This window comes from Pieris rapae, chromosome 10 (genome assembly GCF_905147795.1).
Source record: "Pieris rapae chromosome 10, ilPieRapa1.1, whole genome shotgun sequence".
NCBI lineage: Eukaryota > Metazoa > Arthropoda > Insecta > Lepidoptera > Pieridae > Pieris > Pieris rapae.
In genome coordinates, this window is record NC_059518.1 from 9,646,261 (window position 1) to 9,661,744 (window position 15,484).

General features: G+C 37.5%; 2 protein-coding genes across 10 annotated transcripts in view; one reads left to right on the forward strand and one right to left on the reverse strand.

Annotated features, from left to right (window-relative positions):
• The first annotated feature begins 250 nt into the window (after positions 1-250).
• On the forward strand, positions 251-5,224 carry LOC110996099 (RDS/peripherin-like protein xRDS35). Of its 3 annotated transcripts, XM_022263624.2 has the most exons (8): positions 251-449; positions 993-1,202; positions 2,213-2,305; positions 2,387-2,487; positions 3,094-3,193; positions 3,872-4,018; positions 4,293-4,412; positions 5,110-5,224. In XM_022263624.2, exons 1-8 carry the CDS (start codon positions 288-290, stop codon positions 5,206-5,208), a joined length of 1,032 nt encoding a protein of 343 aa, XP_022119316.2. In that variant the 5' UTR covers positions 251-287; the 3' UTR covers positions 5,209-5,224. The 3 variants fall into 3 exon arrangements, with proteins under 3 accessions (XP_022119316.2, XP_045485670.1, XP_045485671.1); XM_045629714.1 differs by lacking the exon at positions 2,213-2,305; XM_045629715.1 differs by lacking the exon at positions 251-449 and having other exon boundaries at positions 983-1,202.
• A 14-nt stretch (positions 5,225-5,238) lies between these two features.
• The window catches only part of LOC110996083 (nesprin-1), a 142,446-nt gene continuing 132,200 nt past the window's right edge, over positions 5,239-15,484 (reverse strand). For 6 of the 7 annotated variants that reach the window (XM_045629721.1, XM_022263595.2, XM_045629720.1 and 3 more), the window contains 10 exons: positions 12,635-14,944; positions 12,121-12,309; positions 11,619-11,998; positions 11,253-11,291; positions 10,349-10,511; positions 9,847-10,078; positions 9,196-9,409; positions 8,432-8,573; positions 6,626-6,681; positions 5,239-5,909 (listed from right to left, as the gene is read on the reverse strand). In XM_045629721.1, coding sequence (XP_045485677.1) covers positions 5,690-5,909; positions 6,626-6,681; positions 8,432-8,573; positions 9,196-9,409; positions 9,847-10,078; positions 10,349-10,511; positions 11,253-11,291; positions 11,619-11,998; positions 12,121-12,309; positions 12,635-14,944 — 3,945 coding nt within the window. In that variant the 3' untranslated portion in view covers positions 5,239-5,689. The remainder of the gene's footprint in view (positions 5,910-6,625; positions 6,682-8,431; positions 8,574-9,195; positions 9,410-9,846; positions 10,079-10,348; positions 10,512-11,252; positions 11,292-11,618; positions 11,999-12,120; positions 12,310-12,634; positions 14,945-15,484) is intronic. The other variant, XM_045629719.1, reaches the window with a different exon arrangement.

Consider the following 15,484-nt stretch of genomic DNA (forward strand, 5'->3'; position numbering starts at 1 on the left):
AATAAAATCATTATGTTCAATTAGTGGTCCTGGTCCTAAGTCCTGGAACCAACTCAGGGGGGGGTCATGACCCTCATGATCCCACCCCCCTCCCTGGATCCTCCGTTATATGCCGCACAAACCAAAGAGGTTTAAAAAAATATATAATTGTCATTTCTTAACTAATGACATTGACATAAGACATGTCAACTGAGTACAGCGCTAAGCATTATTCGCTCTATTAATTCAGTTATGGCTATGAAGTACTGAGGTCTTATTGGTGGTTCTAGGATGTCCCGCCATGTTGTATGGCGTGGCGTGGGCTAACGTTCAGTAGGGAGGGCCGTGAGAGGCTGGCCAATGTACTTCGAGCGTTGCTGATCACACAAGTCATCATCTCGCTGGTGATGGCAATATTTTGCTACAACGTGTCATTTCGGGTTATGTCTTTGTTGAAGAATATTCATAAGGTTTTTATAACAATTCTACACTTTTCTCTGTTTAAGTTATTATCCCATGATGATACCGATTTCTGTGTCTAATTCATGATTGTTATCCTTTAGAAGCAAGTAGGTAATTAGTATTTGTACCTGACCAAATACATCTTTTATTGGTTGTGCTAAAGATAAAAGGTAAATGCGTGTTTGAGTTGCCACAATAAAACTTCGACAGTACTCTTCATCGTTTTTTCTAGATTTATTCATACTGCTTTTAACATCAGTTGACCAAAATATAAGGGTAAAAAGAAAAGTAAAAAACTATGGTGAATGTTATCTATTAGGCAAATCTAGGCGGTCTCGCGAAAGAACCTTAGAGTGATTTGTATCTCTATGATCCTTTGATATCAATATATATGGGTATGAACGGAGCATAGAGGGTGTGACTGCGCCCATAAAACAGCTGTTCACTTTACCATTAGGTTAACACTTATTTCGAAGACTGCGCTATCATATTCTTAGTACAGCACAGTGCAAAAAGTCAGTACAATACAGGCCTCGTTCCTTTAAACTTAGCTTACAGTGTATCTACTCTACGGATTAATCCTGCTTCAAGCGTACTGCATGAAGTTACACTATACTAGTGGTCTTCGTCTGCTCACGTGGGCGGTACAGTATCCTCATTGGAAACGCACAGCTTGCGTCACTCGAATCTGGATGATCAGTGGGAGTCTGGTGGCTGTTAATGGCATGCTGGTGTATGCTGCTTGTAGGAGTACTTTGAAGGTATTTTGTAGCGACACAATTAGTGCAATGACGTTTCCTATCGCTAAGTTTCCGATCGCTAGGTACATACAACATCTCGACATTAATCTTGGGCCTTCAGTCCGGCCAATCAGTGATTAGACTGTGGAGGATCTCTTGAGGTCAGAGGAACAGAACACCTTGCATAATTTTACAAGAGTTATGCAAGCTTATAAGGCTGCTTACAATTTTATTGAATGGTCTAAGATCCAGCCCTAAATCGTCCTGCACCGAGGTGATTAATGAACGAAACATATTTTAAATTAAATTTAAAATATTAAAAAATAAATAAGTTGTTGCATCTTTTTCTGTCCCATGAGATACTCAGCTCGGACTTCTTTGTCGGCCTGTTCCCAGCCGGACTAAAATTCCAATTTTTCAAACTCGCGAACCGCACTTAGGACCAACATTTCAGCAGTGAACCCTATATCAACGTGTTTGCAATAAAACAGCGCTCACATTGATATACAATTTATTGATTAATCATTTCAGTGTAAAAACCTACTATCAATATACCTGTGTATACCTGTGAACCTTGTGTCCGTCCAGGAAAAAAATAAAGAACCTAACAATTGTACATTCTGCAAGTCTCATACTTTCAGCTGGTATAAGATTTTCTTATTAATCTCATCAGTACAATTTTTAATAAAAAATCATTTTTTAATTAATAATTTAATATAGCCTGTCCAGGATTTTTTCAGCGAACCCATTGTTTATTTATTTTTTAATATTTTAAATTTCATTTAAAATATGTTTCGTTCATTAATCACCTCGGTGTAGGACGATTTAGGGCTGGATCTCCAACTAAAACTAAATGTGGGCAATATTGCATAGCTAAGCTATTTAAGAGAATATTTTAGATTTTAAATCGTCAGTAAAAAAATATTGTTTCTAAATTTACAAGACGATTTGCAATAAATCCATCACCGTTTTCAATCGCCTAGTTTTTTAACTTTAATGTTTTTAAGCAACTGAACCATGCTATGTTTTAGGGCCTTTTAAAAGAGCTGTCATCATCATTACGTCTCGGCATCTCGCAGTATCTTACAGAGCCATCCTGGAAAACATTACTGGATACGATGCAGGTTCAACTGTTAAATCAACTGTTACACCTTTCCTTCAAAGGGCTAAGAGTGAGATTTTTCCAACAATAATATAAATTTTAGGTGGAATTGAACTGTTGTGGTGCCGATCAGCCGAGCGACTGGTATGAGATACCCTGGATTAACATCGATTATCTGAATGAAAGCTCAGATCTTGCTATGAAGTAATTTTGAATAGTTACTTTTTTAGAAAATAAATGTCACCTGACAATTATTATAGCAATGCATTTAGTTTCATGATAGATATTTCTTTAAGCTTTATAAGCGGGGGTAACGAAATGTAGACTTTAAATTAGGTTTTAAGCTTGGCCTATATGCATATGATATTGTTGGAATTATATATTTGAGTATGAAGATCTCTTTAACATTTCAAGCAAGTTCACTAATTTATTTAAAACAAATCAGGTATCATCTTTGGGAACAGTCAAAGTTTCATAAAATATGTAGTAGTAATTTTTGAAGTATGTCAGGTCTTCACATTTCTGGTAGGACATACGTATAATATCAAATCTAAACGATGGATCCCAATTCCCAACTTCTTGAACGTATTACGACGCCAGAACGGTGCGGGCGAGCAATGTAGAGAAATAAATAAATAAAGAAACGATTTAAATTACTCCACGCGTATTTATTTACATAATTATAAGTATACAGACAACGTCAGACTTTCATTTAAATAACTGAAATGGATTTTAGAACGTAAGTTCATATGCCCTTTTTTCCAAAAGAATTTAGTTACTTAAAGTATTATTTATTTCACATGATTATAGGTTAGCGGGTTCAGACGGCAGGGTCTCACCTCCAGTAACGCCATACTCTTGTTGTACCCCACGTGTGCTTGCTGCGTGTTACCATGACCCATTGCAACAAGTCAGTACATATTCTTCGGATTTTTTACTGTGTTAATTCAAGAACACCGAATAAAGCTATCCTGTATTTAGTTATAAATACGGAAGTATTTATTATGCGTTGTGCATAATAAATACTTATTATACATTATAATTTTATTCATCTAAAATTTACCGACAATTCATACGTACAAAAATTTAAATACATGTACACGTAAACTGCAACAGCCTATGGAACTATGTTCATAGTATAGTAATTGACAAACCTGTTTTGTCGTCTTGCGGCATTAACTGCGAGAAATTAATGTAACTATCAGTGAGGCAAAATTGAATTCGTCCGAACCCTAGCTGAACTGATGCTTCTCCATATTTTTGAGCTCTAACACGTTTTCGTTATTATATGACTTTCAAACAAATACTACTCTGAGACCAATCGAATTGAGCTAAGTTTTGGATACAATGACAGCCGAGTCTAGAACACGAAAGTAGGAGTAAAATGTCTAATGAAAATCCTAAAGAAACAGATTGAGTTTCAAAACATTATAAAATCTTTGCAACGTCTAGTGTTCCCACTTGAAAAACGCACGATTGCACAGGGTTAATTCTTGCATTGGAAGTCTAAATATGATTCTGATAATTCTAGTTACATAGCAAAGAACGGATAATTTGGTAAGGTTTCAATATATCAATACTATTTTAGTGGGAGTGGCGTGAAGCTTGGTCGAGTTCTCACCCATTGGTGGGTGCGTCGCTTCACGCTCGCGGGTGCGTAGACGCTGTGCGAGCGCCGCTGACACGGGCTACCCTTGCACTTCAGCTGTGTAATTTGCTATCTCTCATTGTACAGGTATACATCATTGGATGTCATCCTTAAATAGATCTTGGCCTAACATTTCTACATTAAAATTTTTTTGAAGGCAAGTATTTGATGGCCTTTGCATTCAATTGATTTAAACGGCTAAGTATTATTTTTTGTATGTGAAATCGAAGACATTTCTAGCATTAGGAGATATTACAATGTTATTTGTTAGGTCATACTAAATAAAAATGTCTGGACATAAATTGGATTTTAGTAAAATTTACTAAATTTTTAAGGGGACAGTTAAATATTTTCATTATAGGTAGTAATAGTGTGCCTCAGTCAAGTGATGGTGGGCAGTGCTCGTGATGCAGTAGTACGGGGCGATGCTGCGGGGGTTGGAAGAGCCGCTTTGTTTACACCACCAGTAAATGAGGATGCAGTACGTTAGAAATTTTAATATTATCTCCCCTAAGTAGTACTTAGGGGGCTTAGCTAGTGGGATACGAGACAGCTCCATTTCTAGTCTTCCAAACAGATAGTGGTGTTTCCCTGAACATGTAAATGTGGTGAGAAGCCGAAGTATAGTTTTTTATTTCTATAAGAAACGACCGAGCTACGTGGACGATTGAATGACCCCATGAGTCGAGGGGTACCTCACCAGATTCAGACACTTGGCACTAAGTTAAGGAAAAGAGCGTATCAATGTTAATATAACGGCAACGCATTTGCCACTTTTTTGCCAATTTGAGTGTCCATGGGTGGCGGTTATATATCACTTAGTTACATCAGGTGAGCCTTCTACCGTTTACCCCTAATTCAGAAACGTATTCAATTTCGACGTACGGGGCTATAGTTAGATTTTAAATTTATTTTAAAAAACGAAATATTTCAGTTCTTTTAGGGCCTGTTTCACAATGTCCGGATAAGTTCCAAATAAGCTATTTGTTACTTATTGGTGTGATAAATGGTATTTTTGCGTTTCACGACTGTCAGATAGCGCTATACGTCATGAAATTCGAAGTATCTTATTTGGAACTTTTATCTTTCGAATAATTTATGTGTTGCATAGCTATTTGGCACTTTATCCATACATTGTGAAACAGGCCCTTAGAGATATATTTTTGTTTATCCCTCAGGTAATAGACTCTGAAGTATGCGTGGCTCGTACCTCGGTTCCGCGGCGTCGGCGCGTGCGCAGACTGCGGACGCGACTCAGCTATCCCTATCTATCTTAAACTAAGGGAAATGTAAATAAAAAGCGTACAATCAATGCAAGGCTTTATTGACTTTATAAACAGTCCTTACAATCTATTTTAAGTAACAATGCGTGAATAAGCCGTCGCCTCGTATCATTTGTGCGGCGCCATCTTTAAATACAGATTATATAAATAATAAATATTAAATATATTTTTATATAAATATTTCGTTCGATCCGGCGCATCGTCGACGCCCGCGCTCGTCTTTTAAGCAAACGTTACAAATATACAAAAACGTTAAATATACATGCGCGGGCGCACTAGCACCTATACATGGAATGTCACTCCGCGCTCACACGCCGCGTTTTATAGCAAAAGCAGGGTTGAGCGCACACGCGATTGTCAAAATGGCGGAGAAATATACAAAAACTAGTCTTAAGAGGGAAAGACCTGGATTTGGCCTCAGAGAATTCAGTACGAGACTCCCGAGGGAGGAAATTTACGAGATTACAAGTAATGCTTAAATGGGGGGTGGGCCGTCGGGATATCGTAACACGGGCTGGAGACTGGGCGTGGCCCGACAGTCTGTTTGAGTGTGAGGGGCAAGAGCGGCCGCCCCTAGGAGGAGGAGGAGTAGGGCCTGGAATGGCAGAGATGCGCGTGCGACGCGACACACGAATCTTAAGCCCCGTTGCACGCCCGACAGAGAGCGCTCTTCCGTTTCATCGCTCGCTGGTACGCTGAAAATACAACATATATTAGACTTTTCTAATAAACACACGTTTTATAGACTAAACCAGTCATTTTTGTGAGAGAGATTTCAAGATTAAGATTAAACTAAGGAACTTCTCTCGTCCAATCAGAGCGACACGACACGATCGTGATTGACCAATCACAAGCGATCAAAGCAAATCCGTTTAACGATCAATGATTATAATACTATAATAAAATGTAGCTCTTACAGACTTTGAAGAACAAGAAAAAGTTTGTTAAATCTCCGAGAACCTTTTTTAATATTCAATATTATTTCTATATTTTGTGCTAAGGAAAGTAATAAAATTTAGCTAGCTAATGTTTAGAACACGTCTCTAGTCTACGGTAAGTTGTATCAGTAAGTGAAAATCGTAATGGCCAATCTCAATATCTATCATGAAGATAGAAATATAACAATGTTTTTAAGTCTCAAATTTATTTATTTATTTATTCGGAAACCAAACAGAGACATCCTTATAATAAAAACAAAGTCAAAAATAAAAATACGAATTATTTATTAAAATCGAAATCGTATTTATTAAAAAATATATATTATGTGAAGAAATTAAAAAGAATCCTTTTTGTACTCAAGTACCTAATTTTTGCAGATATTAATAAGAATAATATACATAAAAAAATAATAAGAAAAAAAAAAGTTGAGTTAGATTTATTGAGATTGGCCCTAATCAAGTGCGATACTTACTCGTTGTCGGTGAGAGGCGGCAAACTGAAGCTGGGCTCTTCATCATCCTGCATCAGCTACGGAGACAATAATACGTCAACATACTGTGCCAAGCTCTACTAGTGAGGACACTATTTTAATATTTATAATTTAAAACAAAATATAAGTCAGATTGTCCCGTTTGTCTGTACTCTTCCCAAGTCCCCCTGAACTCATCTGTCTCTTTTCACCTCAGCGTTAACATAATTTAACAGAAAGAGACAGTGAGTATCAGTTAAGTGCAGACCAATTTTTATACAAATTAAAATAGTGTTTTAAGGATTTTCTAATAATGTATAATATTATAATTTAATCTAAAATTAATAAACTTCTTGAACATATAATCACGAATGTCCAAATTTTTACCACATTCTTGTAGCAAAATCTGTTTTTAATATATGGGAGACAATTAACGGAAAGGTTGTTCGATATATTATTCATCAGTATTGTTTAAAATTTGACTTAAAAAAATAAAATAAACTGATAAGGGTAAATAATGAATAAAATGACAAATGTTTAGTATGTTTTAAAACTAAAAAACACAATAATTTTATTCTTAAACTTTGAGTTTAAATAATAATAAAAAAACTATAATAAATAATTGCCACAAATGTTTAGTATCACTTAACATTTGACTAGAATCGAAGTAAAATTAACTGATTAGTTTAAGTAGTAAACATAATGATAATTTTAAGTATCAAACTTAGAAAAAGAAAAAAGTTATCTTCAAGCATTGAGTTTAAATAATAAAAAAACTAAAATAAATAATTGTCACAAATGTTTTGTATCACTAAACAATCGATTAGAATCAAAGTGAAATAAACCGATTAGTTTAAGTAGTAAATGAAACGATAATTGCTAGGTATAAACATTGAAAAAGAAAAGAAAGCTTTCTTCTCACTTTAAATGAAATTAAATCAAAAAAACTTAAGAAAATTATTGCCATAAGTCTTTAGTCAAAGAGTTTAAAAATAATAATTTTGGCAATCGCTTTCCTAAAATGCGGTTCCTAGTTTTTCTGACAATATTTCCCGCTTTCGAAAATAACCTTTCAGCTGGTGCAGAAGTGGCCATAACTGAGAGGTGTTTCAGAGCCAAGGCAGTTAACCTTGGGAAAGTTCCTTCAGAGCTTCTCCATAAATCGAGAGGGTCCATTTTAAGATTTGATAATGGTGCCGCAATATATAAGTCTAATTCTGAATTTTTGGTAGTTGACGTATGAGCCGCCATTATTTTTTGCTGGTGTACCTGCCATATATCTTGTCCGTCGTTACAAAAATCGATTTAAAATGCCTAATTCATATAATCGATTTATTAAAAATCGATTTTTTAATTAATAAAATCGATTACAAAAAATCGATCGTAAGAAAAAAATAATCGATTAAAATAAAAATCGATTATTTATTCACATCCCTATGGCCGACCCGCAATATCGTTACTCTCCCCCTTCCCCTTTTTGTATAAAATCGCGTTTAAATCCGTTAAAGAAGTTTTTAACTCGCGTAATTTCTTGGGTAACTATGCAGTGCATTTCTGTTCGTTTCTCAATTGTGTAAGCTTTTGCCAATGTGCTTTTAGAAGCTGTGATAAGCGAATTATTCATTTTTCAAAACTAATGATAAAATGTTCTAAATGAAATTAGCTCAAAGATTATCATAGCTTTTCTAATATTCAACAAATTTATTTAAACATTTAATAACGTATTGCAACCCAGAGATGCTGAGTTTGACAACCGACTAACTTTAAAAATTTGTTCGTATGTGCGAGCGTATACGTATGCGTACGTACCTGCGGCGCAAGCGTCGCGGCGGCAGCGGCGAGAGCGGATCCAGTAGCGGAGGGCTCCCTGGCCAAGGCGGCGCCCAATTTCAGAGCGTATACGGCTGACAGCTTACGGAGGGATTGAAGACGCAGGCGCAGCTCGCCCAAACTGCAAATTATATATAAATCATCTTACTTACTATAAATATTATGTAAGGGGTACTTATGAAATCAAGTCTAGAAGAATATTCTATTTTACTCATTAAGAAAGATTTACAGCTTATAACTTTCTTCTTTTTACGCCATTAAACAAATTATTACATACAATTAAGGACTAATAACTGGATGGGCAAGATAAAATGATTTTAATCAATAAAAGTAACTAAAAAGTTGTAAAGTAATATTTCCGCTAGTATAACTTATAAAAACTTATGATTCACTATTTATTCTACTGGAACTCATGTCATAGCTCTCCTTGCCGACATCACACTTGAGGCTAATAGGTCAATATCACAAGTTAAACTGTTAAACTTAATCGCCGCCTTAACCATAAAGCTGTACTCTCTATGATTGTTGTGTAGAATAGGTGCATATTCTTGATTAATTCCGGGATATACAATTCGACTTAGGGTCCTTCAAGAAAAGAGCGTACCAATTCTTAAAAGGCCGGCAAAGTACTCGCGAGCCCTCTGGTATTGAGTCTCCATGGGCAGCGGTATCACTTAACATCAGGTGAGCCTCCTGCCTGTTTGCCCCCTGTTTTATAAAAAATATAAACTTGAGACACTCACCGCCTACACACATCCTGTGCATCATTCCCGTGCAAGAGTTGGGCGGCATCCCTCAAAGCCAGGACTCTGGGTTCAGCTCGACTCAGTTCATCGCGAAGTTCGCTGAACCTTCGGAACTCCACCCTCAGCTCGTCTGGAGGCCGACTCAAACGCAAAGGCTCCCGGGACCGCACCAGACGCTCTGCGTTGGCGAGTTGGCTCACCAACTCTACCACTGTGGATTTAGGAGGTTTATAATCTATGGTATGGCTTTATGGATGTTAGCAACAAATATTTTTTTTATATTATCACCATAGGCAAAGACCCCTTGCTATGTTCCTGATATAGCTAAGATATGTGTATCCTGTCCCTTCTGGTAAAGGTACTGGCCTTTCTGGATTTGGACCAGGTTAACTACAAAGCCTTCCCAACCTGATCTCATTTGATAAAAAAAACTATACGTTTCTAAAGTAGAAAACTATTTTCTTTCGGGTTTACAATATTTTCTTTTTAAGACGTTTCAGACAAAGGCATCGTTGGACGCCGTCTTAAATATATACTTGAATCAAATATTACATTTTCTTGTGATAAATACATCATCAAACTCACTAAAGTTTCTCTCAAACTCACTAAAGTTTCTCTCAAACTCACTAAAGTTACTCTCAAACTCACCGATATCATGGAACTCCCGATTGTGCATGAGCGCCCTCTGTAGCTTGGTCTGCCAGTCTGCTGCCCTTGCGCATGCCTCGTCCCATCTCCGGTTCGCTTCGGCGAGTCTTTCGCGGACACGTTCCGCCGCAGACACGTCACGCGCGTGACGAGCCACGTGCGTGCCCACCACGTTGAGGGACACTACGAGGGCCTTGTGAGAGTCTAGATCTAGCAGGAATTCGCGGTGGTCCTGAAAACGGAATTTTAATTAATTGAAATTAAAAGTTTATTATTTAAAAAGAAGCTAGAAATAGCGAGCTATACTTATACTTTTTGAAATAAAAAGAAAATGATCACTTCTTTAAAAGGAGTTTCAGACATGTCAGATTCAAAAACAAAACAGTACCTTGCAAAAAATTTCAAAATATATCCAAAAAAACATGCAAAATATTAAAGAAACGTTGCTTTTAATCTGAACTTTCCAAATAAATGTGAGACCGACTTTAACTGAATTTTTTACCTGAATAGTATCTTCGAGGGCGTCATATTGTTCTGGAGGTTCATGTCTCGCTTCATGCGTGGCTTCAGCGAACTGGAGCCACTGCTCGAGTCTCCACAAATCGTTATCCAACTGTTTCCAGTTCCGGTCAGAGCAGAGGGGACATGTCAGCCGACCAGATTCACTGGAAATGTTATTATTATTCCTAAGTTCTATATATATAGTAATTGAGTTAAAATGAATGGTTAAAGCATATACATAAATATAATATAATACTTTTATACGTAAAACTATAAGAAATTGTGTAAAATTAATTTATATACAAGTGAAAAAATAGTGCATTCAATACTACATATACATGCGAACTATCTATTCTACAAGCCAAAAATCGTTTTATCATCTGTCACAATATCTTAATTATATTATAAAAGCAGTTGAGTTCAAAATTAAATTTTTTATACAGACGTTTGGCCACTATTCCTTTGACCTTTGTTAAAGAAATGCGGCCTATTGAAACGCCATATGCCTTTTTAACAGCCGTTTAGTAAGTTATTAGTTAATTCGCTTCCACGTTTCATTAACTAAGAAGATATCTATTTGGTTTCTAAATCAAAGTAATCATTTGTGTGTGTCAAATTATATATACGCACAGTCAGCTTTATTTAAACCCAGTTTTACATATTTATTTAATTACAAAACCTTGTCAACGCTTGGCACACTGATACAAGAAAAAAAAGGAAATTAGTTTAGTAATTTAATTGGCAGTAAATTTGAAATTAGAAGAAGCATTTAATGTATGTTCTATTTTTGACGTTCATTGTGTAACCTATATGATTAAATTGACATTGACTTTGACATTTGTGACAGACGATAAATCCGGAGCAATCGCAATGTGTGAAGGTGGATTATTGTAAGCGATACTCACTGCTCGCAAGTGAGAGCGTAGGACGCGGAGTGCGGCAACCTAGGACGAGAAAACCACTTTTTATCACGCATGCTATTAACAGGCAACACTTTACATTTAAACCTTACTCATCATTTACAAATTTCCGTCTCAAACTTACCTACGGGTACAGTCGTGGATAAAATTACTTTGTATATTTTTCAATCATGTACAATCGTATCCAAATGTATCAATATTTCAAGTTTTAACGCTTTTTAAGCCAAAGCAATCGTTATTCTTGTTAAGTGCTGAGAATGTTTAGTGCTAAAGTACTGAAAAGCCCGCCACCAAAGTGCTAGCTGTCACCAGCTCAAATAAACCAGAGATGTGTTTTTACAAGTAAACTACCTTAAGTTGTTGATTTGGAGTTCTCGTTTCTTGGCCTGCTTGAGCAGATCTTCGTATCGGAGTGCTAGAGATTCCACTTCCTGCAACATAGCTTCATCTTCCGTCGCGTCGCATTCTGTGAGGAGCAGCTCAGATAGATGTTTGGCCAATTCCAAGGTTTGTGAGGGTTTCGTGCCAGCTTTGGCAATCTCCTTGGCGGCATTGGCCAAGTCTTCGCTGGGTGCGTTTTCTGGTAATTCGTGAACCAGGGTTTTTCTCAGACCTTCTAATGCCTCCGAGGCTTCCTTGACGGCGGAGGCCAGTTCAACGCGATAGGTTTCTTTGGAAGTTAATGTGTCCACTTGGAGTGCGGCATCCGTTTCCCATCTGAGAGTGTCCACCTAAAATACATTTATAATTTAGCAGATATGTCAAGAATTTCGAAGGTTCAAAAGAAATTGACGTAAATATGTCACTCCTATTTTTGATTGGATTTCTTTACAAAATAGATGTAAAATCCAACCTGAACTGCAGTATCGACATCTCCAACGACCTCAGCCCTCGCAATGTCGAGGCGCATGCGCACGTCGGAGTAAAGGGCCCGATACTCGGCCACCATGTCTGGTACTCCCGCGACACTCAGTACTGAAGCCGCGAGTCTGTCGCCTGCCTCGACGTACGATTGGCATTCTTCGAGATCTCTTTCTACACCCTATGTAACAGAAATGGGTAAAGTGTTCAGTACATGCATGTGTTTTTAAAACTTGTAAATAATTTCATAGTAATATTGTTTGTTATTTAATTCACATTTTTTATTTGATGAAACTATGTATGGTATAATCTTGCGCAATATCAGTGAATAGCCACAAAGGTTATCATTTATTGCGTATACTTCGCTTTAATAATGAGTAATTTAGAAGTAATTAAAAATGGTGCTTCATTTATTTTTATATAGAAATAAAATTAAAAAAATATCGACTGTGGTAAATCTTCTAAATTGTATAGAAATTTAAAGTCTAATTGTTGTATACCCATACCTCCAATTCCTTGAGAATGGCTTCTTTATCCGTGGGTGTGGGCGAGAGGTGTAAGGCTCGCGTCAGTCTGACATCGGCTTCGGCCAAGGCGACCACGGCCTTACCGTGAGCAGCCACGAACTGTCTGTGGGCGTCAGCTCCAGCCGCATCCACTCTGACCCTCAGCTGCTGCCAACGTCTCACGGCCGCTCGTAGTCTTGCCGCATCATCTGCGCCATGTCCACGAAGCTCTATTCCTCTGGCAGACACGATTCGACCGTAGGCATCCTCCAGCTTCTTGATATCACTCTCTAAACTGTCCAAGTCTTTGATGACAGCCTTCGATACGCTTTCATCTTCGTTCTCGCCGCGTTGTTTTCTAGCTTCCACCTTTTCTACGCGCTTCTCTATCGCGTCCAGTTTCTTTTCGACTTTGGGCAGTAAGGAGTTTGCTAGTTCTGCTGATTTTCGAATTTCTTTCAGAGCGGTCTTGCGTTGCTCCGACATTTCACAGATGTTTTTCCATTTCTTATCTACGATTTCCACTCCTGTGCGTAGATTGCGCAGATCAAAGTTGCCTTTTAACACGTCGGGGTCATTGAAAACTAGTTCGCAGAGGTTCAGCGTATTACCCACTTCTTCGCTTTCGTTTTCAATATCTTTGTGAATTTCATCCCGGCTTTGGAATTGGGAGTCGACTGCTTTGGTTGTCAACTTTTCTATAATTACTGAGGTAGAAAGCTTAGATTCAATGGAGTGTAACTTTGTTCTAATTTCCGTCAATTTCTCCTCAAGTTGTGATATGGTCACCAAAAGCTCAGTGATTTTTGCTATTCTAATTCTTCTGGACTCTTGCAAGCGATGCCAACGTTCCTGAATATCCTTCAGTTGTTTGGAAGTGTTCTTGCTGTAAGACTTTTCATCTTTCTTAGACAAGTCCACTAAGGTAATGCCTGTTTCAGTTAGCCATTCGAACTCCCGTTCCTTCATAGCAGTCTCATTTTGCAGGTCTGAATTAATTCTCTTTATCAGGTCATGTGGGTCTAATGCGCCAGCTTCGCTAGAGGTCGTAGATTCGAGACGCGTTACAACAGATTTTAACCATTCAGAGAACCGTAGTAGCCTGGAGTCGAATATCGTGTAGATTTCAATCCTTTCCTGCAGTTTATGAATGATGATGGAAAGCTGGTGTTCCAAATCAGCACGCTGTTGGCGGAGTTGCCATACTTTCTGGTTAACTATTCTAATGTCCTGAGGACTGAGACATTCTTTCAATTGTTCTTGAATAACACTTAGAGCTTCGATTTGGGATTCGGTTTTGTCGATTTTCGTTCTCAAGTCAGTAAATTTGTCAATTGCCTTTTTGATTTGAGGTCTCGACAGACGTTCTTCATCGGAGTAGGTCATTATATCATTTTGTGTTTCTGAATATAGTTTTTGTAAATCAGTTGTTAGTGTTTCATACTCCGCAATGAGCCCTAATATCCTCGTGAGGAAGTCACGCCACGTGTCTAAGCTAGCTTGCAAATTATCGACTCTCTTTACGATACCAGCATACTCCATCCTCACAGATGCACCGTAAGTATCTTCTGTGAATTCTAGAACTTTTTTAAGGTTACTGGAGAGTTTTTCAGCAAACTTTCGTCCTTCTGGAAGTTTGTCTGCGAGATTCTGTACCTGTGTTAGCGTCTTATTTATTCTCTTTATGTGTACATATCTAAGTTGTAATTTTTCTTTCTCTCTTTCGAGTTCTTTAAGCCATTTCAGCAATTCAGTGTAGATTTCTCTGTAGTCATCCCAAGCGGCAATTCTTGTGCTGACTTCATCGTGTCTTTCGACAATTCTAGCCAAAGTTTCATTGTGAAGGTTAGTGAGCGTATCAAATTTATCGGCCAAGTCACGATTGTTGGTATCTCTATTTTCATTAATTAAGACAGATCTTTGCGACGCCAACAAGTTTCTGTGAACTCTGCATAGCCGACGATGCTCAGTTAGATTTTCGTAATCGGTGGGAACTGTACCGGAGAGGAACGATTGTAGATCCAATAAGTATTCGTGCCATAGTTTAAATGCTGTAGCAGCGTCTCCAGATCTTACTAACGCAGTGGAAAGTCTGTGATAATGCAGGAAAGTATCTCTAAACATCGCCTGCCATAACTCCAAAATCCTAACAATAGAATGTTCCTCAGATACATCGCGGTCAATCTCCGGTAACTCTGCTTTAGCGGGAGCAATATCCGCCTCACTCTTCCCGAGTGCGATTAAGTTATCACGTAGCGCGATTAGTTTATCTTCGACGATTTCACCATCCTCGTGAACTGGAGTTAGATCCTGAAAAGATAAGAACTCGTATCGTAAAGGATTTATCGCGTAATACAATTATGACGATATGTATTACACAACATGTGATTAGTCTAGTAGCATTCACCCGTCGTAATCCTATAGGTCGACACTGACCTAATAAGGGGATCATATCCCGTGGCAACTGGTCACGTCAGACGCCAATTCGGAACATTACGTGACTTAACACTAACGGGAAGTTATAATTAGCATCACGAATTGATTTCCGGGTCGATTATATTACTTTCGTAGAAAGTCTAATATAGTTGTTGATATTATTATACTAATATTGCTTACTATGAATGTTTCATTTTCATTGGACATATCAATTTTTTTTTCAGTTTTCTAGTTTTAAATTTAAAGAATTCAAAGATCTGGTAAAATAATGAATCTGGTCTGATTAGCAAAATAATGCTATACATGTTCACTTAATTATAATTGCTATTATCCAGGAATATCCAGGGTATTCAACTTGTTGACACCGTTGGCAAAACTAGAACACAAGAACAGAGTGTCTTCTCCTTAAGGAGT

Excerpts from the sequence above, each read along its gene's own strand:
- LOC110996099 (XM_022263624.2), top strand. The coding sequence starts at position 288 with ATGGCGTGGCGTGGGCTAACGTTCAGTAGGGAGGGCCGTGAGAGGCTG. Across the intron at positions 4,019-4,292 it reads TGCTATCTCTCATTGTACAG|GTAGTAATAGTGTGCCTCAG; the intron begins GTATACATCATT and ends TTTTCATTATAG. Across the intron at positions 4,413-5,109 it reads CACCAGTAAATGAGGATGCA|GTAATAGACTCTGAAGTATG; the intron begins GTACGTTAGAAA and ends TTTATCCCTCAG.